Source organism: Platalea leucorodia (assembly GCF_965183815.1).
Source record: "Platalea leucorodia genome assembly, chromosome: 5".
NCBI classification, from domain to species: Eukaryota; Metazoa; Chordata; class Aves; order Pelecaniformes; family Threskiornithidae; genus Platalea; species Platalea leucorodia.
The window spans coordinates 58784980-58810237 of NC_138827.1; the positions used below are offsets into that span (position 1 = coordinate 58784980).

Below are 25258 nucleotides of genomic sequence, written 5' to 3' on the forward strand. Positions count from 1 at the left end.
TTCAATATCTTCATTGCTGATCTGGATGAGGGGACGGAGTGCACCCTCAGTAAGTTTGCAGATGGCACCAAGTTGGGTGGAAGTGTCGATCTGGTGGAGGGTAGGAAGGCCCTGCAGAGGGACCTGGACAGGCTGGATGGGCCAGGGCCAACTTCATGAGATTCAACAAGGCTAAGTGCCGGGTCCTGCACTTGGGTCACAACAACCCCATGCAACGCTACAGGCTGGGGGAGGAGTGGCTGGAGAGCTGCCTGGCAGAAAAGGACCTGGGGGTGTTGGTTGACAGCCACCTGAACATGAGCCAGCAGTGTGCTCAGGTGGCCAAGAAGGCCAATGGCATCCTGGCTTGTATCAGGAATAGTGTGGCCAGCAGGACCAGGGAGGTGATAGTGCCCCTGTACTCGGCACTGGTGAGGCTGCACCTCGAGTGCTGTGTTCAGTTTTGGGCCCCTCACTACAAGAAGGACATCGAAGCGCTGGAGTGTGTCCAAAGAAGGGCAACGAAGCTGGTGAAGGGTCTAGAGCACAAGTCTTATGAGGAGTGGCTGAGGGAGCTGGGGTTGTTTAGCCTGGAGAAGAGGAGGCTGAGGGGAGACCTTATTGCTCTCTACAACTATCTGAAAGGAGGTTGTAGTGAGGCGGGGGTCAGTCTCTTCTCCCTAGTAACAAGCGATAGGATGAGAGGAAACAGCCTCAAGCTGCACCAGGGGAAGTTTAGGTTGGATATTAGGAAAAACTTCTTCACTGAAAGGGTGATCAAGCATTGGAACAGGCTGCCCAGGGAAGTGGTTGAGTCTCCATCCCTGGAGGTATTTAAAAGATGGGTAGATGTGGTGCTTGAGGACATGGTTTAGAGGTGGACTTGGCAGTGATAAGTTAACGGTTGGACTCTATGATCTTAAGGGTCTTTTCCAACCTTAAGGATTCTATGATGATTCTAAGTAACAACAGCCTCTGCATGGGTCCCTGGCAATGGGCATTGCATTCAAGACCCAGAGCCCTAACAGATGCCTCTGGTGTCTTTGTGCAGCCAGGTGCGGGGTGCACAGGACCTACACTGAGTTGGGGGTCCTGGTGCCAAAAATACCTGCAGGCTGGGAGCGTGCTGGGGAAAGTATTAGGCACACTTTCCTTTCTTCTTACCTTTCCCTAGGCCCTCACAGTCACTGTTGAATAACAGCAAAATGGCACAAATTAACCCCTGATCTGATGTGGTACAGGCACTCTTGTTTAAGGTCACTTACATATAGCTGCCAGTAGATTGGCAGGGACAAGAACTGGTTTGCATCATTTAGTGAGTCATTTTTGGCTTGCGGGGAGCACTTTTCAGGACGTAGATGGCAAATTAGTGTAGAAGACTGTTTCTCTGGCCAGCATCTTTCCCAGGCACTGTATCTATGAGAGATGCTGGCAATAATGACAGGATTTTGCTGTAGTTTCTCCGATGAACGCTTCAGCTGCTGCCCTTGCACCTGATTCTTAGCAGGACAGATGTAATTACTTTATTTATTAATTTTTATTAACGTTAAACCTCTTCAAAGAGCAAATGAAGATGTGACATAATACAGCTATATGCAAATTTTTCCCAAACTTAAAGCAAATATGGAATTGTACCGCTATTTCACAGGAATGACCCCACAACGTAAGAGCAATTAGCTGCTGTGCATGGTTTGGAAAAGTGCTGAGCTGGAGATGCTCTGGCTACTGCCAGGTCTTTTGCATACATGGCCCTCCACATATCTGATGCTCTCACAGAGCAGGGAAAAGAGCCATGGGGATGGCGGAAGAAGCTGTGGCCAAGCTCTGAGCTGCAGGCAATGTTTCATGTGCTCGGTGCCGATGTTTCATAGTTCAAACAGTTGCTTCTTTGCCTCCTTGTTATGCAGAGGGCTCAAAGCCTGGTGGAAGTTAGCCAAGCTTGCAGGAGGCCAAGTAGAACCATGCCCAAGGTAGGTCTGGAGGGGAGCAACACCAGGGAGCAGCTGATGATTTGGAAAAAAGATTCAGTGCATGTTCCCCGGCTGCTCTTCATCTCTGGGTACAGGTGCTCACTAGCCCTTAGGGCCCATCACCTCACTGCAACCCTCCACAGACAGCTCAGCAGTGAGTGCTTTAGAAACTAGTGGTTTAGAAACATAATGGTGGAGACCAGTGCAGCAGGGGGAAAGCATGGAGCAGCCTGGGAATAGATCCTGCTAGAGCAGAAGAGAAATGGAAGTTTTGAAATCCCAGCTCCAAATCAAAGCTGGAAGTACTCTGTGCACTAAGCTGGTTTTGGGGCTTGGTGTCTGAAGCTCCTGCCATAAGGCAAAACTAGCATCAAGAGCTGAGATAGTCAGTAACCAGTATGGGAGCCGTTGTGTGTACCCACTGGTGAGACCTGCTTTGCAGTCCCATCCATGGCAAATCTGCAGCTGTTCCCTTCTCCCAGCTCCACTAACCCAACTGTCGAGCGCTGCACCAGGAGACAGGCATGGTGCAGCCCCTCAGCCAGTGCCTGATGTGCTGGTGGCATCTTGGAAGAAGGGAACAAACCAACAGGATAAAGAAGAGGAGGTGGGAGCCTTAGTTTGAGATTTCCTTAGCTTGACGTTTCCTTACTTAATGGTGGGTCCTAGCACTGCTGGGCATTGCTCTGCTTCATTGCCCGTTAAACCTGGGGTTCACAACCGTGGTGGTGGCACTCTTGAAGAGGGGGTTATCAGCCTGGAGGGAGAGAGGTGAGAGGCCCGCGTTGTTGTGCTGTATTGGATTTTCAGCAGTGTTACCCACTCCACCCCTCCCAATGTCGATGGTGCAGACAGAGTTGGCAGAAAAGCCCAAAGGCTGCTTTAGCCCCTTGCAAAATCCAGCCAGTCTGCGAAACCAGCCAGTGGGGAGGGTTCAGGTCTGCCATGCCTGCCTCTGGAGACAATGTTCCCTCCATGTGTCCCCTGGATGTACGTGCATGTACGTGAATGTCCCAGCACACCCCACCACGGATGGGCTCTCTTACATCATTCCACTTGGCCTTGGACTTCTCCTTCTCGAACCGGCGGTATTCCCGGCGGTCAAACAGCTCTGTCAAGAGCCGCCAGATCAGCAGGAGCACCAGGCCGATGAGGGCCACGCCGGCGATGGTGCCTCCCACAATCAGCGCGATGTTGGGAGGCTCTGGGCACTCTGCGGGGCAGACAGACAGAGTCCAGCTACAGCCCCCGGCAAGGCCACCATGGCAGAGCTGGCAGCCGGCCTGCAGAGGGGCAGGAAGAGCAGGGCTGGGGTACCTTTTTTAGGATCGACACTGACAGTGTATATCTCCTTGCCATCCTCCTGGATCATGCGGAAGGAGATCCAGCAGTTGTGGGAGTCCTTCTCCCTGCACTGCCTGCTCACCCCTCTCAACTTCGTGTCCACCTGGATGTTGGGGCAGGCCTTGGAGCAGTTCTTCTCAAAGGGGCCACTCAGGAAGGCCTTGCACTCTACGCAGGAGCTGCAAAACAGGCGGCCACAGCTCACCTCTGCAGGGGCAGAGGCTCTCTCACCTGGCTTTGACTGTGGCTGGACTCTGCCCAAGCACAGGCAGGGCTTGCCTGTGCCTGCCCGGCAGGGGGGGCATCCCTGCCACCCCCCATGCCATGTCCACACGTGTCACTTACACATATCTGCCGCAGGGTGAGGGGCAGCCGGGGCACTCCTGGCAGAAGGGGGGCTGGTATCCCCCCCAGCACTGGCAGCGGTTGCAGTGGCAGGTCCCACGGTGGCTGCACTCGTTGCCACGGATGTTCAAGCAGCCATCCGTTGACTTCTTGCACTGGCAGGCGCTGCCCTGGTACTCGGGCGTGCACTTGCACTCCCCGCAGTCGCATTTCCCACGGTCTGCAGCGGAAGACCTTTCAGACCATGATCCTACAGAAAGCCAGATTGCCCTCCCTCTGCCCGTGCTTGGAGAGCATCACCCACCCTGAACTCTCCATGCCAACCTCCATGGGATGGTTGAGGAGGTCCTGCAGGCTGGTGCAGTGGTACCCAAGACCCCCAAACCCGCCCACCTGGGATTTGGCAGGGAAAGGCAGCATCTCCCTGGGGATTTAATCTTTCTAAACAGTGCCCCGGTGGAGAACCCATCACGCAGACGCATCACCTTTGCCACCGCAGAGGGAGCCGTTGTGAAACTCGCAGTTCATGTTGTCACACTCGCAGAAGGTGCCGTAGATCTGCTTTTCAGGCACGTCGCTGGTGTGGCAGATGCACTGCCCGCACACACAGTCCCCCAGCCCCGAGCAGATGACCGAGCTGTTGTCCTTCCGGCAGCTGCCCTCTAGCTCCTTGCTGGTCTTGCCTTTGGTGTCACACTCGCAGTTCTTTCCTGTGTAGCCCGAATTGCAGCTGCCATCAAAAGAGAGGAGCGAGCCTGGGTCAGCAGCCACAAGAAATGCTGTGGGGCATGTGTGGGGCCCAGACCTCAGCCAAAGTGGAGCAAATCTGGGACAGCCTCACCGAAACCCAACCACGGCATGTTGGTGCTAACTCCATGCTGGAGCAGGGCAGCTGATCTGGAGGAAACCTCAGAAATGCTGCTCTCCCCACTGGTCATATTTACAACACCAAACAGTTGCCCGGAAATTATTGTTATATTTATAATTTCCAAACCCTTGCCAAGGAGATCTGAGTGTTTCCTGAGGAAACCCAGTCTTTTCCTCTCCCTGTCACCAAGGGGCCATGAAGCAATAATTGCACTCAAACATCTGCATGAACTACAGTCCCAAAGTGGGATTTTGAGAGATTTCTACAGAAATCTGTGCCTGCTCAATGGGTGGGTTGGTGGATGGTTGGATAGTTGGATGGATGGGTGGATAGTTAGATAGACAGGTGGGTGGATGCCCTTACGAAAGCAGCAGACTCCACCAACAGAAGGGAGAGCTCATTGTGTCCCCTGCCTCCGTGAACGTAAACCATCTCTCTGAATAAGAAAATTGGTGCAAAGCTGCAGAGCCAGGCCATGACTGATTGCCACGTGTACACCCCTCTGCTGAGCCCTCACCTGGCCCTACATTTTCCAGGCGTGGAGGTGCTTGGAGGAACCGAGTGCACCACACAGCTGCCCTCGGCTTGGCCCAACGGCCCTCTCCCAGCAGCCCCCTAGCTCTGGCAGCGTTTGAAATAGTGTTTTGGGGGGACAGCACATACCTGCAGATCCCACAGACAATGCTGCCTTTCCCACTGCAGGCAGCTGGGTCAGGCTGTTCATTGCAGTTGCAGTTGCAATTGCTGTCCAGGTGGACAGTGAGGGTGTCTGTGAAGCCCAGTGGCCGGATGGTGAAGGACTGGCTTTTGATGCACTCCTTGGCCGTGACCTTCACTCTGAAGATGACCTACAAAGTGCAGAGTGAGAAAGGGAAGGGCCAGAGGCCATCAGGTAGCTTCAGCAATCGGAGGGCAGTATCAGCCCCAGGCTGAGCACGTGCACATCCAGCGCAACAGAAGACTCCCCCATCATGCAGCATTTTGGACACTCTTGGCATTAAATTCATGTAAAAAGAAAGCCTGAACAACAGGCTAGGTTCCTGCTGTTAAACAGGATGGGCATCAGGGACCTTGTGAGCTGCAGGCTGTTCCTGGTATGGGGGAACGTACCTCATCATTGATCTTGACATTGTCACACTGCCCTCTCGCTTCATCCAAGACAACTTTGTTCTCACTGCATATGGAGTCATATTTGACATCCAGGACATCCGGCAGGGTGGAGTGGTCCAGGATGATCCGCGAGGAGAGGTTCTGTGGGGAGTATTGGAGAAAGTGCCATCAGTCCAAGAGGAGATCAATGCAAGGGAGTGGGGGGCTTCCTCCCAGCCCAGGGGACAGGGGCAGGGAGCACCCCAGGCTGGGGTCTCAGCTGCCTGGAGTGGTTCTGGAAAGGCAGGTGATAGCACTGGAGAGGTGGGAATCTCTTGCTTGCTGTGGGGAGAGGGTCTCAGCATGTCCTGTCCTCAAAGCCCTGGTCCCAACTGTTCTCTGATGGTGAGGACGCACCTTGCCCTGCTCTGAGCCCTGCGAGACAGGCAAAACAGCCTCCTCCAGCACTTACGTTGTAGGCCACCTGGATGAGTTCAATGATGTTGCTGGAGTCCTCATTCAGCTCTCCCACTGCCGACTTTGGGATCATCTCACTGAGTTTCTGCCAATGGAAAACAAAGAGGTGAGCGATGCCCCCATGTGATGGCAGAGTAGGAGGCAGCAGCAGGAGGACACACACAGCTGTTTGTCCTCCTGGGGAGGGACAGGAGGCACCTGGAGCATCTTAAGTCTCCTTACCTTGTAAACATCCACCATCTTACTGGTGACAGCAAAAATGGGCTGAATGTTGTTTTCGGCAAGTTTCTGGACCAGCTGGCCAACAGACGGGTAGTCCTAGGTGGGGAGAGGGATGCCACTCTCAGCGTGATCTCCTCCATCAGCAGAAGGGTGGACAGTTTGGGTTTCACAGCCCAAATTATGGTGATTATGGTGACCTTGTGGTCTCAGCAACAGGCTTGTTATGTGACATATTTTTTCTGCCTGGGGGAGCAAGGCTAAGGGTGCAGAGCCTCTGAGTAGCCCCCAGGTACTTACAAACTCATTGCTCTTCTTGTACATGTTGTCCTCCAAGTGGCACTGGCCATCGTTGGGGGTCAGGATGGCCCCAAGCTTGCCATCGCCGGCAAAGTGGAAGCCATCATCAGTAGCATACACCAGCAAGCGGGTCACATTGCGCCAACCGATCAAGTCCTGCAAGTGGCACAGAGACCTGTCCCTGAGCGGGGCTGGGAGGGCAGTGCCAACAGGCATGGTACGGCCCTTGCCAAAGCATGGCTAGTCTCATGTTGGCCACAGTGTGGGGCAGGGGGCACAGAGGAAATGGGTTACAGAAGATCAGGGTCAGGAGGCTGGCGTAAGATGCTCTTTGTACCCCCCCAGAGTAACCTGCCCCGCTGCCAAATCAGGACTTATACATGATGGGCTTCCAGAGCCCACCTGAAGAGGGACAGAGCCACCTCCTGAGGGATGGTGCGTGAGCACCGCGTCAGCAGAGCGGACACGAGGACTCACCCCACACACCGCTGCCTGCATCATGGCATCCAGCCCCCCCTCTGGAGCATCCAGGTTCCCTGAGATAAACTGCTTCCCCACTTCGCTCTCAAACTTCTTGGCGTTGTCAGTCAGTGAGAGGATGTGCTTGAAGGCGAAGGGAGGCTGGCATTGCTTGTCCTTGTTGGGGCAGGGGTTCTGCAGCTTCTCGGGGTGAGTGTTCACAAAGGGCAGCACTGTCTTGTCCACAAAGGAGCCAAACCCTAGGGCATCCAGGACCACAGCGTCAGGGGCCGGAGCAGGCAGGGACCAGCAGGTGTCCCTGTGGCACAGGGTGTGCACAATCTGCCGGCCCCCATGTACGTGTTCATGTCCCTTGCCCCGGCACACTCTTGAGCCTGGCAGAGGACGGATCACGCTGCCTGCTGCCTGCATCCTGCTCCAGCCCCGCAGCTCTTCCCAGCAGCAAACAGATGTGCCCAGGTCCTGTGCTGGAGACAGGCTCACCTATGCGGCGAGAAGGGGTGGTGCTCTCCAGCGCCCTGAGCAGCTCCCCTCCCAGCTTCTTCACCTTCTCCAGGTCATCCAGCATGGAGTAGGAGAGGTCCATGAGGTAGTAGAGATCAATGGGGTACCCCATGGCACGGCGAAACTTCACCTCAAATACAGCAGGCTGGCCTACGGGAGGGGGATGCCAGGATCAGCTGCGGTGCTGTGGCTCACATCTTGCCCCATCGCCCACCCCCCACTGGGATCCTCCTCTCTTTCAGAAGAAAAGGGGAGGAAATGCAGGCTGCAATGTGCTGCCACATTTCGGCTGAGCCTGGGGGTGAGCGGAAGGGTGTTGGGAACACCAGGTAGACCATACCTATCCTCAGTTTCAGGTGCACTTCCTGGGGAGTCAGCTGTATGTCATTGCTTAAGGGACTGTCCTGTGTCTTTGTAATGTCGTTGACTGGAAACTCAATCTCATTCTGCGGACATCCCCTCTGCTGCAGCTGCTCAATGGTGTCACAGCGGATGGAGTCTGGCTCGCCGGCTTTGGTGAAACTCTGTGTGTTGCAACATCAGCAGGAAAAAATTAGAGGAGCAGGAGGTGAACGCGCTTGTTACAAGATGATCCAGCTCCCAAACCAGGTCTCCAGGGTATTGATGGAGAAAGGAAGGTTGAAGGGTCCTGTCTGTCAGATCCCTCCTGGCCTCATCCACCATGTAGGACATGAAACACTCCCATGACGCAGTCTCCCCCCTCCACCGCAGGCAGAGCTGGGCAGGGAGGGTGACCATCCCACTGCCTGTCAGCTGACCGCTGGGGGCTGACAGCGCGAGCGGCTACGTGGACCTACCGGCTTCTTGCACCAGGCACAGCCAGGACCAGACTGGATGCAGTCCTTGCATGTCCCCACCTTGATCTTGGGGCACTCCATGGCAAAGGCTGAAACAGAGAGAAGACAGAGTTGGCATGGGGGGGACTTGGGGGAGGCCAGTCTGCAGCAGCAGCAGCCATGGGGTGCTCTGACACCCAGCAACAGGCACCCATGCTGTCCTGAGCCCGCCCTGCCTATAAAACCCACGCTGGGGCTCCTGGCAGGGCCCTCACTTGCCTCGCTGTCCCTCAGCTGGGCTGGCTTGAGTTAACTCCAGTTCCCGGGAAATGCAGGATCTGGCCCTCGCACACCTCTCAATGCCACGTTCCTGCTGCTGTTGGGCAGCATTTGGGTCCCCCCCCTATTTCGCTGCCCATATAAGGTGCTGGGGGGAAGGCAGTGAGGAAGGGCAGGTCAGGCTCACCTGTCATCACCAGCAGCACCACCCAGGTCACCACCAGCAGACGGAGGCAGCAGTCACATGACATTTTCTGCAAGACAAAAAGCATCCCTGTGACTGCCTGGTGCATGGCAGTTGCAGGGAAGGGAACCCTCAAACCCTATAGAAAGTGACTGCAGAGGATGGTGGCCCCAGGGAGATGTGCCCTTCCTGCAGCCATTCCACTGCGTGACCCTGCTGCAGCGCCAGAAGTCGGGCAGTCAGGACCAGGCAGCCACCATGGGTGTGTGGGCTGACTCAGGATGGGTACTGGCGTGCTTTTACAAAAATAAGTTGGTTTCCAATAAACATAGCTTTTGGACTAAATGTGGAAGTCAGCAGAGCAGCTGAACTGCTGCAAAGCTTGGTGAAGTGTTTATCCAGACTCTTCAACCTATATGATTATATCTATGTAACATTGGAAAATCTCAAGCACTGCATTTAGTTTTAACTAGATGTGAGTTTTTTCAGCTTCTGTGTTGACCTGTATTTGTATGGAAATTGGAATCAAAATTAACAAAAGGACCATTTCTATTAATTAACTAGCAAGGTGTGCTAGATACGTGGGGAAAGAAGTCTATTACTACTTGCTTTACCTTTAACTGATTCATCAAGGAAATGAAGTATTTAATGTAGTGAATTAATATAAGTTTTCCTGCTGAGGGTTTCCAACAAGCAAGGGTTTCCAACATCACGGCACGAGTGACCAACATCCTAGGAGAGCTGCAGTCTCATCTCTGAGGGAAGCTGAGAGGCTGGCTCACGCTGCATGGTGAGGTCCAGCCTGCCAGTGTGGCAACCATCAGGCTGGCTCTTGCACAATGTGCAGGGCAAGGAAGCAAGATGGGGTGTTGGAGTCAGACCCGCACAGGGAGAGGAGCCAGGACGTGATGCCATGGGTGGGGGCTCTGACCCTGGGGCTGGGGAGGTGGCTGCACATTTCTTACTGGTGTGCAGGGAAGGACTCCCAGCTCATCATCCAAACCCCACAAGCACTTGCTATCCTCAGTTACACCAGCGTTTCAGAGCATGATAGAGACCATGTTCTTCACAAGCACGTTCTCACAGTGCTGCTTCTAGCTGCTCACACTACTCACTTCTTGCCCTAAAGCACATCTCCTGATCTCAGAAATTTATTCCATCCATAAAGTTGGCTAAATTGCTCTTAGGGACTGATTTTTCAGTGTTCTTCCTGTGGTGTCAATGAGATCATGTTCATTAACACCATCATTTTTCATAATGCCTTTCCTCCAGCATGGCCCTGGAGCAAAACCCAACAGAGTCATGGCCTTGCAACATGGATGCACATGGGGAAGTGAGAAAAGAGGAATTTGTAAAAGAGGAAAAAGGAATAAGAAAGCATGAAGGAACAATAAACATTGCCCTTTTTAGCAATATTAGACACAGCATCCGAAAACCAGGTCATTGGTTTTGAAATAGCTCTGATGCTGCCCTGAGCAAGAAAACAACCACTCCCTGGCTCCTGCAACTTGGCACAAAGTGCCATCACCCCTTCCTGTGAACCTGCCAAATTAACAGCTCAGAGTCAAATGGAAACAAGAAAACAAGGGAAACCTTCAAAAGGAACTGAGGCCACGTTAGTACGTAAGGCTGCTCAGATGCCTTTCTGAGATGTCAAGATGTCCTTTCTTAGCTCGTCAGCCTCTGTAAGATACCAGACAAGCAAGGGATGACACTGGTCAGCCTTGAAAGGTCTGCTTTCTTCCTGAGGGCAGAAAGAAGGTCTAGGTAGGTCGATGGGTGTCATTTCAGTGACATTTGCACAGTGAGGTTTGGTGCCCAGCTGTAGTATGGACACAGAGATGCCGCAGGACCGCTATGGCTGGTTGCCACCATTGCTTATGGCAGGGGTCATCTGGATGTGAAGGTTTGCAGCCTTGGGAACCCCACCCTGCCCAGGAGCCAGCATCCCCAGCAGAGCTCCAGCAGCCTTGCTACTGCACGGCTGCACAGGGAACAAGAGGCGCCTCTGTGGTCACTCTGTCAAACCCTCATGGTGATGTGGCCTCGGAGCTTGCTCTGCCATGTCTGGCCCAAGACCATCCTGTGGTGGGTGGACAGAGCCTCTCTTCACAAAAACATCTTCTACAAGTCCCTCTCCACCACCACAGTCCAACTTCTTGAGTTTTTAAGGGCGTTGTTTGTCATCACAGGTGCAACGTCCCAGACTGCATGATCTGCCCTTGCCGTGCTTAGCCGGCCCAACACATTTTTGTCACCTCCAAATTCTGCCAGCACTGTTTGAGCTTGCAGACAACAGGTAAAAACTCTTAAAGTATAAAAAAAGAAAAAGGTCTTAAAAGCTCTTAACAAGGCAGGGTGGACACCAGATCCCTGTTGGACCCTTCTGAGTGCACTTTGCTGGGAAATTACTTTGATCACTCATTTGGGCTGTGGTGCTCTGTGCCTGGGATGCACCCAGTGACCTGTGCCAGCCCAACCTGAGAGGTCCTCCAAGAGAAACATCACAATCCGAGGCACTGCTGGCTCCTTCATGACCACATTTGCTTACTCTTATCTGTATTCATACTCTTAGAATCATAGAATCACAGAATCGTCAAGGTTGGAAAAGACCCTCAAGATCATCGAGTCCAACTGTCAACCTATCACTGCCAAGTCCATCTATACCATGTCTTCGAGCACCGTATCTATCCGTTCTTTAAATACCTCCAGGGATGGAGACTCAACCACTTCCCTGGGCAGCCTGTTCCAATGCTTGACCACCCTCTCAGTGAAGAAGTTTTTCCTAATATCCAACCTAAACCTCCCCTGGCGTAGCTTGAGGCTCTTCACTTGTTATTGATTGCTGCTTGCATCTGCTCTTCTGCACGTGTCTAGTTAATTAGTGGTGTCCTGGGGATGCTGAAAACAGTGTGAGCTCATATTTCTGCAACCCCCCAAAAAATGGGGTCAGAGAAACAGGCTCTTGCCCAGCATGAGCTGCCACTGCTGGCAGGAGGGAAGACAGCTGCTCCCACCCTCGTTTCCTGTAGCACTCAGCTGATCAACACCCCAAATGTGCTTAATTAGGTTCCAGCTCTTCTACGTGCTAGAACTTCCCTCACAGGCTGTGGGGACCAAACCCAAAGGCTCTATGAGCTCCTGCCATCCCAGCTGCCGAGTGTTTCCAAGTGTTTAATTCCTGTTGCCCTGCCAAGGTGTGGGGCAGCAGATGGTGTGGACTGAGGTTCTGCAAGCTTCTCATCCTTGCTGGAGGTCAGAGGTTCCTCCTTACAGGCTCATCTCATAAAATAGAGGAAGTTTGCAATTAAAACTGGATTAAAAAAAGCTCCCAAACCCCAGAAATAAAGTGGAAACCTCAACACATGCCCAGCTCTGGCTGCTATTGAGTTTTGTAATGTAGGGTTCATTTTATGGGCTGGATTTGGATGCCTTTCTAATCCCCAAAGTCATTTCTTTCCCCTGTTGCAAGAGTATAAGCACACCCTGATACTAGGACAGAGCAGCAGAAGAAAGGTTGCCACTTCTTTTCTTCTGCTATGGAAGGAAATTATTCACTGATATGTGGGTGGATGACTGTGTGCATGACGTAGAGTGACTTTCAAAGAGAACAAATGGGGCTTCTGCTTTTGTCTGCCTCCTTACAGTGTTCAGGGGAGGGGAAAGCAGGTTTTCGGTCTGACTGTCTGCATTAGCAGGGCCCAGACATGGGCCTCAGCAGCATTTTCTCCAACCCCCTTGGTGATCCCTTTGACTCAGTCCCAAACTTGCATTGCCACCACCAGTCCTGGGTGCTCTTCTCCTGGGTGTGCTCTGCTTAGAATGTTGGGTTTTTTTCCTTTTTCATAAATTAAGGCAAGCAGAGGAATGCACACAGTGCATCCTCCTGCCCTGGTGTGAGGGAGCAGAACTGCAGAGCTTTACAACCACATTCATCCCAGGGTGGGGAGTGGGGTGCCAAGACCAAGTGCCCTGGCTAGGGGCAGGGTGCATTGCCAACAGGCTCTGCTCCCTGGCCAGGGCTGTATGGTGGCATTGGTGGGAGAAGGCTGCACCCCAGGACCAGGGTACTCCTTGGCGCTGAGCTCTGATCTTCTCGCCACATGCCTCGGGCGGCTTGGGACCAGGGCTCTGCTTCTCCAGGAGGCCTTTGCAGAAGCCACCAGGGTATTCCATCTATGGAGCATCTCTTGCTTGCTGTATGTTATATACCTGGCATGGCTCAGGCAGGGCAAGATGGTCCTGAAGCGTCTGCGAGCCAGAAAATGTGAAGGCGGCCTTGGGGAAGATGCATGAGGAAAGGGCTGTTCTACATGCAGGCAGGGAGCAGAGCTGGGGCAGGCCAGCCTCTCAGGGTGCTGGGTATGCTGGTGGGGGGTCGGTGGGATGGAGCAGGCTGCTGTGCAGCATGGAGGAGTTGGGATTTATAAATAGGGCTGAAGGGGAAGTGTTGATGCTAGTGGCGGTCTTGTTGCTATAAATAAGAGGAGCGTTCAACAGCAGAGACAGGTCTTGCAGTCTGTTAGCCGCAACTCCCCTTCAGTGCTTTGCTAAACATCTGTTTTCTTGCAAAACGGCAGGATGCCCTCTCATGTCCAGTATCCCAGGATAACTCATGGGGTGTTTGTACCATCTGCCTGCAATGGTGAGGTGCCACTAGTGTCAGTGCTTGTGCCTTGGTGCCCCTGAGCGCTTCCTCCAGCTCCCAAGCATCACTGGTGCTGTGTCACCATTATGCTGCGACAGAGACACCGGATATTGCACCCAGCAGCGCTGCTCCTTTCCCTCACAACTCTGGGTGAGACCCCAGACCCCATGTATGGGTGGTAAACGAGTGGAGCAGGGTACAGCAAGGATGGGAAAGTGGATTTCACTTGGTTTGTGGCCATTTCTTCCATCACTTGGTTGTGTGACGTGGATATTTCCCATCAAGGCAGATGGCCATATGCAGGGCTGCCCACTGGCTAAGACCTCCTCCGTGCAGAGTATCACACTCAGTGTGTGTGTATACATATTTTTATATATATTTATATACATATATAAATGACAGACATAAAATATAAATAAAAATATATAAAAGTATTTTTATACATATATATCTATAAAAAGCATATATATATTCCTATGTCCTGTTACAGGAAACATGTATATATTTTATATGTATTTCCTTCCAGCACCTCCAGTCCCTGCAGGGGATGGGTGTGTGGGATGAGCACTCTCCCATGTGCACCAAGTGCCTGGCCCATGCTGTCCCTTGGCTCTGAGTGCCAAGGTCCCTGGGTGCCCTTGGGACCCCCACCCTGCCCTGGGAGGCTGGAGATTTGTGCTGTTGGGTCTCCCTGGATCAGAGCCCTGCCTGGATGGGAAGGGGCTGCCCCAGTGGCTGTCCTGCCCTGGGTAGTCTGGGATTTTTAAGAGCAGAGAAGCTGTTTCTTGTGCTTTATCTCCAGTGGGCATCACCCCTTGGCCGATCCCAGTAGGGATGCTGGGACAGCTGCTGGGTTTGCAAAGATGCAGGACAGAGTCCCAGGGCTGAGCAGGGACCCAGGGATGTGCCTGAGGGCACAGTCTGTCCCCGGGAGCTGGCAGAGCTTGTGCTTTGTGGGAGCAAAAGAGGGTTCCCCTATTGCCACCAACCCTGTGGTGAGCTGTGTATGTTTTTCTCTGAGAAAATAAATCACCCTGCACCATGCTCTCCAGCATGCTGAGATCACTTGCAATTGAAACAGCACCAGGATGAGGACAGAAGTGCAAAACCACCGTGTTAAGCAGGATGTGACAGTGAAACACACCATTTAAAGCCTTCCCACACCTCGCAGAAGCTGCGTACCAGCATCCATGCCGGCTGCAGGGTGCGACGCCTTTATGAGTGTTCAGATGTTTGCTTTTCACCTGCCTGGGAGGCTGGGAGCTGGGGCTGCGGTGTTGGAGAAAGCCTTGAAAACAGATGCCAGACTGCTTTCCCTGACACCTGGGGTGTGCCCTGCATTTTGTCTGCATCCAAGAGTCATGAAGATTTTGAGAAGGGTCTGCTCTCCCTGGGGTTAGCTTGCCTGCAGCCTCTGTTGTATTCCCTGCCGCGGCCAGGCGTTTTCAATGAATGATCGTCAGCAGAGTATTTGATGTGTACAGCACACAGAGAGATGGAAGAGGAGTGAGGGTCTCACCCCCCTCTCCCACCTCTTCTCCTAGGGCCATGGGGGTGCAGGGACCTCCAGGAAGGTCCCTGTGCCAGTGTGCTGGGGGTGGCACTGCACCGAGCCCCCCCGGCAGCCATCCCTGCTGCCCTTGTGCCATGCTGCTGTGCCGGTTCCCTCTTCTGCTCTTTCCCTCTTCCCCATCACATCCTGCAGCTGGTGGTGGGTGCTTGTACAGGATCCCACGAGGAAGAGGGGTTGTCCCGAGAGGGGAGCTGGCACAGCCCCCAGCCCTGGTGCTTGCCCGATACTGCTGGCTGGGTGCGCAGCCGCCGCCACTCTGCCCAGCGCCATGTGTGAGGGTGCAGGGGAGCACATTGCACCCTCTCTGCTCTGCTTTCCAGGCCCGTGAGGAAGTGAGGAAGGGGTTATGTGGGGTCTGACACCCTCCCCTCAATAACCACCTGTAGTTCCAGGCTTACTCCTACCTCCAAAAGCAAAAACATTACAGACCAGGGAAGCTGCCTTTGCAAAGGCTGTCTAGACTGACTGCCGTGCAACGCCGCACGCAGGAGAGACACCGCACCAAGCTCCCTGAAGCCCATTTAAGGACTTGAACGGCAGGAGGTTAGATCAGGAATTATAAAACAAATTCACTGGAAACACCAGAGCTATGAAACCGCCTTGTCGCCCAGCAGCTCCCCCCCCCCCCCCCCCAAAGGAGGAACAGAAGCAAAGAAAATGGAGATGCTGTACTTGCCTCGCATTAAGCCCTCTCCTCTGTCCTGTGCTTGTGCTGGGATGAGGATGGTCTCAACTTCTCGAAGTTGGCTGGGAAAAGCAGCCGGGCATTGGGAGCTTTGCGACGCACCCCAATCCTTCCTTTCTATTTCTTACAGTCGGCTGGGGCAGAAAGGAGGAAGTCGAAGCAGTGGCTGTGGGAGGGCGTGTTCCCCCCTCAAAACTCAACCAGCCCCACTCATGCTGGCCAAAGCCCTGCCGAAGCATCCTGCCCTGCAAGGCTGGAGCTGATCTCCTCCCTGGGCTACACCAAGGGGTCTACAGCCCTCCCACTGCACCTGGGAAAGGGACCCTACCCAAAAACTCCCCTTTTTGCCCCACTTTTAACCTTTCACAGAACCGCCGGAGGCCAGCCCATTCCACCAGCAGACAAATACAGCTGGTAGTGGGGGAAACTGGTTACTTTGGGAGCTATCAGTAGCCCTTAGGTGCAGAGAAGATGAGGAGCTGACTCCCCTCGGACTCTGGGTTGGGCTCTGAAATTTTTGTGTCAGGGCTGGCTGCTGGTGTAGCAACTCCTCCTTGCTTGGCAGAGGATGCCAGTGCTGTTCTCACTGTGGCACAGCTCAGGGCTGTGGGTTTTTTTTTTAAGCAGTGTTCAAGTTTTGTTGTGCAGGCTGCAATAACTCCTCCCAATGCACCCGCAACAGTATTTCCCTGAGCAGAGAGGAACTGGCTCCTGGCAACTATCTCTTAACCTCTTCAGGGCACTAAAGTAAAAAAAAAAAAGTCGTTCAGAAAATGTACAGGATCGTAGATTTTTTATAAGGATAATTAATGTGAAGCTTTTGTTAATTGCTTTGTAGGTTCCCCTTCCAGCAAGCTAATGTTGAGTGACCACGATGCATTATAAGATACTGATGCAGTTCACCTGGTGCGGTCTTACAGTTATGGAGCTAGGTTTATTTTTGCAGCAAGCAAAGAGAATTGCAGTGCCAGCAGCAAATTTCTAAGCCCTGATAAATGCCCCATGGGTTAGCGCTTTTATTAAAGAAGACAACAGAGCTCTGGGCTGGTTTCAGCCAGCTGCTGGGTGTAGCTAGAGAGCATCATAGCAATTTTTGTAGCCTGATGGGAGCGTCGGAGCAGCTATCGCCTGGCTGTGTGGGATATGGTGAGGATGGAGCCTGAGGACGAGCTTGCTGGGAGCTGGGGTGCCCACCCCAGCTTACTCGGAAAGCCTGGGTGGCTGCAGCTGGATTGCTGCAGAGCAGCCCCCAGCCCTGGAGCGGGTGGGCCAGGGCAGATGAAGCTGGGAAAGCTGTTGGGGCTTCCTGCCAGCATTGCTGGTTGCAGATCTGGGGGAAGGAAGTGCGCTCGAGTGAGATGAGCTGTTGTAATTTTTCCTTTTGTATTGCATAAGGCCCTTATCGGGCTGCTCTTTTCTCTTCAATTATTTCATTGGGTTTGTCAAACCGCTCTGCTCCCCCTGACAAAAAGTCAAGGGAAGGGGGAGGGAGAGCTGGGAGCTTCCTGAGTTGGAGCAATGGGAGCAGAGCGGGTCTGCCACGGGTTCTTGTAGCCCAAAGCTGAAGCGCACTGGCATACTCCCAGCTCCTCCCGAGCTGTTCCTCATGCTCTCTTGCAACCTTGGCCTTGAGCAGACATCCAGAGCAAAGCACTGTCCCTAACAATTCCCAGGGGACCCTTAACACATTCCCCCACCCCTGCCTCCAGCATATCAGTGCTTAGCCTGGTAGCTCGTTAGTCCTGGCTATTTACTACATGTATTAGCCAATGAGTAGTTACTCTTACGCTGTGTCTGTGCTTTCACAACCACATACAGGACAAGATATCCAAGCAGAAGCAAGCCAGAGCTGGAGCAGGCAGCATTAGGATGCTGGTGTCCAACCTCTCCTGCTTGCTACCCCCCCCGCAGCTGGCAAACCCATGCTCCTTTGGTGTGGGTTTCACCTGCTTGAGGTTTTAATCTTTGATGCTTCCCAGTTTGGGAACAAATTCCATTTTTTAAAGGATGTCTTTTGTTTCTACATTTTATTTATCCTTGCTGCTGTTTAAGCCTGCTGCAGATGAAGGGGTGGGCATCCTTTGGAGACATGTACATGCTTAGTTGTAGTGCGTATGCTCCCCAACCCCACTGTAAGCATTTTAAGCTGTTACAACATTCCCTTTTCTATTTTCTTTTACTCATCTTTATTTTTATTAGGTCCCCTTTTTAATTTTATTTTTACTAGAGTGGTTTGTGTTTCCCCCCGCCACTGGCTGTGGGACCGTTGTGGTTTTTGCAGGATGCTCTTGAGCAACAGGGGTGGGGAACAGGGCATCCAGCTGTGCATCCAGCTGGGCACTCTCAGAGCGGTTGCCCCCAGAGTTGATTTTGGTGATCAGAGATGTCATTTTGGTGCTTTGCTCCTAAATGATGTTCACCCAGCCTACAGCAGGGTAATGGAAGTTTCCCCAGTGTTATTTTCTCTTCTTGACAAACATTAAATCTTCCCTGGTGTGTCCCAGCCACTGCCGTACTCCAGCTGAACGAGTGGTACAATGGAAGCAGGGATTCAGGAAGGCTGTGGGATCTCCATCCTCAGAGATATGTTTCATTTTCAACGTTCTAGTATTTGTATAGGGGTACGCTTGGTTGTCAGCAGGTGCCTGAACTGGACGCGGCAACTTTCCAAGCAGTATCACCTTCCCAGGGACCTCTCCCCGCATTTCCCCACGTCCTTGGTGCTCACAAGGAGGGTCACCAGCCGTGCACTTGCGTGGCACAGCTTGCCTTGCACTCCCACGCTGGCCATGCCAATCCACATTTATCAACCCTTTGGCCACATGGGAGCGGCTGTTGCCCAGGAGATGGACTCACTGATGCTGGCCTTCCTGCTAGGAGCAGCTTGGCTCCCCCAGCCTCGCCCATCCATCTGCAAGCCAGGGCTGAACAAGGGACCTGGGGAAAAGGAAAAAGGAACTTCAGCTGGCATGGAGAAGTACGTGGCAAGAAGTTTACCTTGCTTTAAGAAACCTGTTACCGGTGAACACGACATTCATCATTGTATTTTTTGTATTGGTCTCGTTTTAATTTCTGAAGCTTCAAAAGAGCAGTGGAAAAATGCTACCCAGTGTAGGCCCAAAGTAAGGGTGAGGACACAGGTCCCTGGGGCTGCTCCCCAACATCAGGCCCTGGGAAACACAGCTCGGAGGGGGACAGGGATGGCAAAGAAAGGCCAGCTGGAAAACGAAGACACATTAACCATGGAGAACCTGTTGGGGCTTTTTAAGAGCAAAACCACTGTGGTTCCCAAGGATGAGGCCTTTTATTCACCTGAGGGGGAGAAGCAGCTTTGCATTTCACCCCCTCGCATGCATGGAAAGGTGCAGCTAGGGTTGAGGCTGTTTTAGCAGTGGTCTCCACCTGGATCTGTGACCGCACAGTCAAACACATGCTTGGGCTCCACGAGGGCTCGTCAGATATTTTCTGCTGTTTTAACTATTGAAACAATTTCTGGCAGGGAGTTTCAGAGTTCAGTTTTCTGTCCTACCATGGCATCCTGGTCTCTCGCTGGTGCTACAGAGAGGCCTCACCTCTTCCAGGGGCTTACACCAGACTTTAACTGTGTCGCAGTCTCCAAGCACACTGAACGAACACCCTCTGGCTGTTTCCAGGAGCCATCTTCGGCAGGCTGCCTGCCCCACTGCCAGCCTTAAGGCGATTAACCCTCCCGGCTGCTCATCAGAGCAGAACGCTAGTGTTTAAGGCGCCACCATTACGCTTCAGAGTTAACAGCCGCGGAGTGGGCTGGCTGGGGCTGCCGCGGAGGCGCTTCTGTCCGTCGCGCGGAGCTCCCTGGGGCCCCCCAACCCCGCGGGCGCCGGCGCCCCCCGCTGCCGCAGCCGTCCCGGAACCCGACGGCGGCAGCCGGCAGGGCCCGCCCGGGCGGGGGCGGCCCCGGGGCGGGAGGGGCGCGGCACAGACCGGCCCGCCCCCTTCCGCCCCGCCCCGCCGCCCGCCATGGTGGGGAAGGCCAAGCGCCCGCGGCTCCACCGCGCCGCTCCCCGGCTCTGGCCCGCTCGGGATCCGCCGCCGCTCCCCGAGCCCGGCCCCGGTCCCGGCCCCGGCCTGGGCCCCGGCGCGGGCGGCTGGAGCGCGGCGGCCGGCAAGGTAGCGAGGGCGGGCGGGGAGCGGAGCGGGGGGGAGGGGGCGCGTGCGGCGCGTGCGGCGCGTGCGGCGTGACGTGCGGCGGGGCCCCGCCTCCCGCGCGCGGGCGGTGGCGGTCACGGGGCGGGGCGGTGGCGGCTCGCGAGGGGCAGGCCCGGTGGCGGCGGCGCGGCGGAGGCTGAGGCGGTGATCCCCCGCCTGCGCCGCCAAGCGGCGTGGGTCGGGCCGGCACCCGATCCCTGCGCGATCCCAGCCCGGCGCGGCCTCTCGAGCGCATGGGACGCCGTGGAGTCCCATGCGTTGGCCGTCACGGGCGCAGGACCCTCGCGGGATGTCACCGCACCGGCAGGCGTGGCTCCGCAGGGTGTCTAAGCCTCGGACATGGCGAAGCACTGGTGGTAGCTGACGGGATCTCAGAGGGGCAGGAGATTGAGTGAAGCTGTTCCCTGAAGGCCGGTCTCCCTTTCCCACCGAGGAAGGTCGCGTTATGCCCCTGCTGCTGTTCCTGCGGCCTCGGCGCTGCCGTGGCGCTCTTTGCTGGGCTGCTTATCGCCAGCGGGAGCGTGCCAGCGAGGGCACGGCTCGTCCGAGCAGGCGGGAAGACGAAGCAAGGGAGCCCGGAGCTTCAGGACTCCAGCGCAAGGTCTTGCCTGTGCACCGTGGGAGTCCCAGCGTGCTGCTCCAGTGGTGGCTATTGCCGCTCTGCACCATCTGCCACAATGATGGAACTGCCATGTAGTGGCAGCTATGGCAGCCCCCATAGCTATGGCAGCTATGCTATGGCAGCCACCGTAGCATCCCCAGGCCTTTAGCATGCAGAGAGGAGAGCCTGCTTAGGAAGGTGGCGGTGACAGATATGTGTCAGCACTGCTCCTGCTGCTGGGGGAGCAGGTGCCTGTGCTACGTCTTGGTGGGCCAACTTGGATGCAGTAGTGGGGATTATTACCAGCAAGTGTTGGGAGTGGATAGGTAAGAGGCTGCCTGGCTCGTTTTGCAGTGGATGTCTTCGATTTCAGGTTAGGGTAGGTGGAGATGACCTGTCGGTTTACACACAATCATTTAGGAGATTTAGACTGTGTCTGGTCTCACCAGCTGTGTTATTAGTACGCAGTTGAGGTTAAAGCTGGGTGCGTCCCCCAGCCCCCTTGCAGCAAAGACAGAACAACAGTAAATGGTTTTTATGCACCTACAGGTTTCCTTGTGAGGAGGGAGGAACAGGCTGTGCCATATACAGCTGGTTTTGTACCACTATAAAGTTATGTGTTGGTGCTGGGAGATACTGCTGGCTAAAATAAATTCTTTTAAGCCAACCAGAGAAGTTACTGCAAAGCTTAGGACTTAGGGAGGTATTGCACGCTTAAAGGAACTAGATGCTGAAGATTTGGTAAATTGCTAGTAGTCACTGAATCTGCTTAATGTCCATCAGTTTAGGATTAGGCCCCTAATCTGCTCATTTGTTGCTTATCTGTATTGTTACATACTTACATACCTGTAATAAATCTGGCTTTCCCTAAGGATGCTGTTCACAGTTCTCCTAGGAGCTGTTTTTGAACCTGAATTTGCTTGAGTGAGGAGGCTGAGTTCAGGTAGAAATCTGTTAGGAATAGAACAGTCCAAAACATGACTTTATGAAACTTCCTTCTGGGTGGAAGAGCCTGGGGGGGGCAGGCCAGTGGGGTGACTTACCTACCCCTGCCTGCTCAGGAGAGGCACCTGCATGCTGCCACTGGAGTGTGCACCCTGCTTCTGTCTGGATGGTGCTGGATTTTTTTTTTTTTTTTTTAAATGAATGTTGCCTGGTGGTGTTTGTACTGATTCCTGCTTAATGTTTCTTTTGGATAAGGACTGGGACTTCTCATCTTCTGGTGTCTTTTCCGGGCTGAAGATTGACCCCGATACTCTAGTAAAGAAGCTTGACTTGGACTCCAGAAGCATCATTTCCTCCAGAACAGGTTTGTTGTTGTTTTTTGAATGAGTGCCACATTAGGTTGTGAGCATAGGCACTGGGGACTGTATTTGCAGTGGCTGTCAGAACAAGCCTAGGTGAATTGAACCCAAACACAGCTGCTCGTGTTCCTTGCAGGTGCTTTTAAAAGTGGTTTCTGTTTGGGGTTGGAAGAGGCAGAAAGGCACGTATGTGCTTAGTGCTCCCTATGCAGGGAACTAGCTTCAGGCTACCTGATGGCTGCTGGGCTGTGCTGTGCAGCTGGAACCTCCGCTTGTGGGATGTCCTCATGTGTGTGGGATGTCTTCATGCAGCCAAAGGCTCCTGGCCCCTAGGGGCTGAGGGGACAGCAGAGCCCAGGCTGTGACCTCATCTCCAGGCTTCCTCTGCAGCCGCTTTTGCCTCACCAGCAGCTGCCATTCGTACCCCAGTATTTTGTCAGCAAGTTGCTTGTTGTGTGTCAACAGTGCTTTATCCATGGCAGCCTGATTGCAGCCAGTTCTCTCCTCCTGTCCTTTGCTGTTGCTAGGTCCCTGGCTCAAGGACTCCTGTGCAAGAGAGTCCAGCTCACCAGCGAGTATTGTGAGTGAGAGTGGGATCAGGGAGAAGATGACAGAGGCTTTTGTTTTCTAGTCCCACAACAAGGAAATGCTCCCTCTAGCTGCTTAGTGGCAGGCGGAGCTTTGTATCTGAAACCAGGTTTCACCTTTCTAAATGGAAACTGATGGCACAGCGATCTGTCCTGGTGCAGAAGATGCGTGTGACTCCCAAATACCTTGTTTGCAAACTCAATTAATTTCTTCTCTCCATGCAGATTAATACTGCTACAGTGACACTTTTTTCATGCTCAGGGCTACAAACAAGCCGAGTAACCACCCACGGGCTGGTGATTACCCAAGCAGTAGTGAGCTGTAGCAGCCATAGCCCATCGGTCACATTTGGTCACAGAGTGAGGGAATGGGAAGGTTGTGTGAGGACAGATTTGCTGGAGATACTTGCCCTCTGCACAGAAACCGTTGTGAAATGTATTGTTTTCAAACCACTGAGCTCAATTGTTCATAACTCTCCTGGGAAAAGGACATGTGTGCATATGTGTGTGCATGTGAACATAGCCATCTCTCTAATTAAATTAGACATCATGTTGTTGAAGGCTGACATCCTGCAATCCTAGCCTTTCATTGCAGGCTACAGCTCTACATGGCTGGTTTATAAATAGACCTGTGCTGCTGGTCCCTGTGCAGTGCTGATGATGCAGATGTGCAGTGCCTGACTATGTTTAACCCTCTCTTGAGGCTGCGTGCTGGCTTCCTGCAGACAGTGATGCTGAGCCCAGTGCTTAGCTCCCTTGCACTTTCCAGATGATCAGCTAAAAATAGCTGTTCATTTGGGGGCTCAAAACTGCAATTCAACGAGGCAAAAAGTGATTTTTTTTTTTTTTTTTTTTTAAATCTTCCCAAGCTGCTGTGCCCTTTCTTCTTGTATCACTCTGGAGCCATGTGGAGGCTTTTTCATTATGGAAATCAAGTCCTTTTTTTGTGCTAATTCAGTGAACTGTAACTAGGCTGTGCATACAATGGCAGACACCCTGGAGTTAGAAAAGAAATTCTAGGCAGACAGGCTTTGTCTCCTGGGATCTCTGGTCAGCTGAGAGCCTGTTCAGCAGGAAATTCAACTTGACTCCAACCCTTCTCCCCCTTCCTCCCATCCCCCTTTAGCTCAGTGCACAGGGCAGGAAGGTAGGATTCTCCTACATGTTTTTATTTTAAGATTTAATAGCAAGACAAAAATGTGTTTCTCTCCCACTTGCTTTTCAAGCCCTGAGAAGGTCAAGTTAGCAGACTGCAGGTAGGCTTACTCTCTCTATCTCCTGTGCTTTTCAGAGCTGATGAAAATTTTTTTCTTTCAAGGATGCTATGTGGCAGTTGAGAAAGCTGTTTGTCCTCCCTGTGTGTGTGTGCACACATGCCTCACATTATCTAAGATTGCTGCTATCTCTGTGTCTTGTGTTACGACCTGGCCTTGTGCCAAGACACCTTAGGGACAGCCAGGAAGACTTCAGTGTGGGCTTAAAATGAGCCTGCAGGGCATGAGTGAAACAAGGGAGCCATTACAGGCCTTGGACCTGGCAGAAAACCCTCTGCTGGGTTACCAAGCTCAGCTAGCAGCTATGGGTTTTGGCTCTGTTATCTCTCTTCCTTAGACCCTGCATCCTTCTGCTTTTGGAGGTGTAATTCCCAGAAAGCCAGTGTCTCTCTCCATGGCTGTACTTCCATGGCATTGCAGCTTGGTCAAAGTATCTGCATAAGATGTTTCCGGGTAAAACATTTGACCTTCCTACTACTACTATTCTGCCTCTGTTCCTTTCTCCACTTGGGCTTTCACATTTTGGCTTTGTGCTTGAACTTTTTGTGTTTGAACTTCTGTCTTGACAGAGCCCAAGCACCAAAGCTATGTGAGCTGGAGTGCTCTCTGCTAATTCTGAAGCTGAGAGATGTGGAGGTGGCCCAGAAGGATGTGTGGGGTTGAGAGATTGCTTGTTGCTGGAAAAGTAAGGAAGAAGAGGTGGTGACATTGTCTTGCAGCTCCACCTGTCAGCACACCCCCTCACTATTTCAGAGAGGATAGTGGCTGGCTGCATCAGCAGAAGACACCTGGAAAGCCTGGTGTCCTCAGAGCATGGTGCAGGGAGAGCAGTTGCTCGTGGACCAGTTTGAGGTGGTGGTGTAGGGGGAAGAGCCACCCAGGCCTGCTCCTGTGGGGCTGCCTGGAAGACTTGAAGGATTGTGGAGCTCCCTTTCCTCTCTGTCTTGTCTCTTTGTCCTTCTCTAACTCGGATGAGTAGATGACTATGATGGTGCATCTTCAGCTGGCTACTTCCTTGGCTTCCCTCTCTGCCTTCTATGCCTAGGATGTACTTTCTGACTCCTCGCTTTCTCTGTCCGTCCTCTGCCTATTTGCCATGCCTGTGTGGGTCCTTCCTCTCATGTGGCCTGGGCACTCAGGGCAGCTTTTGTAGAAGTTCTTTGCCTTTTGTCCAGCTGTGAAGGTATCTGTGCTCATGACAAAATATTCTGCTTCATTTTCTCTGGAGAAGATGAGGTGACTCTTGGTTCCTATCAGCTTTTTATTCTAACACCAGGAGTTGAGAGAGGTAAATGAGGACTGTTAGCCCAGCAGCAGGAGGAGATGTGTTATGTTCCTGCATCTGCCATGAGCTGACTGTGCCCTGCCATATCCCAAGTCTTTTGAATGCCTTAGATTTGGGAGGTGATGGAGAGCTGAAGAAGCAAGCTGCTGGGAAAGACAAGTGCTTCTTTGAAAGCCTCAGATGCTGTTAGTGGTTGGGGCTAACATCTGTAGCAAGCATCATCTCTCCTAGCTTGGCCTGGACAGACGTTTTTCTCAGGGTTTGTGTTCAGCTTTGTT

General features: G+C 53.1%; 2 protein-coding genes across 3 annotated transcripts in view; one reads left to right on the forward strand and one right to left on the reverse strand.

Annotated features, from left to right (window-relative positions):
- Window positions 1-1583: 1583 nt before the first annotated feature.
- On the reverse strand, window positions 1584-15889 carry ITGB2 (integrin subunit beta 2; the record flags this gene model as incomplete). 2 transcript variants are annotated; one of them, XM_082314698.1, is made up of 16 exons in its annotated part: window positions 1585-2706; window positions 2996-3162; window positions 3267-3472; window positions 3639-3858; window positions 4124-4368; window positions 5170-5354; window positions 5617-5757; window positions 6068-6157; window positions 6295-6390; window positions 6592-6747; window positions 7069-7310; window positions 7555-7725; window positions 7916-8099; window positions 8394-8482; window positions 8839-8905; window positions 15733-15889. In XM_082314698.1, the coding sequence occupies 15 exons, from the start codon at window positions 8900-8902 to the stop codon at window positions 2641-2643; spliced, it is 2322 nt and encodes a 773-aa protein (XP_082170824.1). In that variant the 3' UTR covers window positions 1585-2640. The 2 variants fall into 2 exon arrangements, with proteins under 2 accessions (XP_082170823.1, XP_082170824.1); XM_082314697.1 differs by lacking the exon at window positions 15733-15889 and having other exon boundaries at window positions 1584-2706; window positions 8839-8923.
- A 3851-nt stretch (window positions 15890-19740) lies between these two features.
- Window positions 19741-25258, forward strand: part of SLX9 (SLX9 ribosome biogenesis factor) — a gene marked incomplete at its 5' end in the record, with an annotated part of 57428 nt that continues 51910 nt past the window's right edge. The window contains 2 exons of the mRNA XM_082312396.1: window positions 19741-19890; window positions 21731-21839. Coding sequence (XP_082168522.1) covers window positions 19741-19890; window positions 21731-21839 — 259 coding nt within the window. The remainder of the gene's footprint in view (window positions 19891-21730; window positions 21840-25258) is intronic.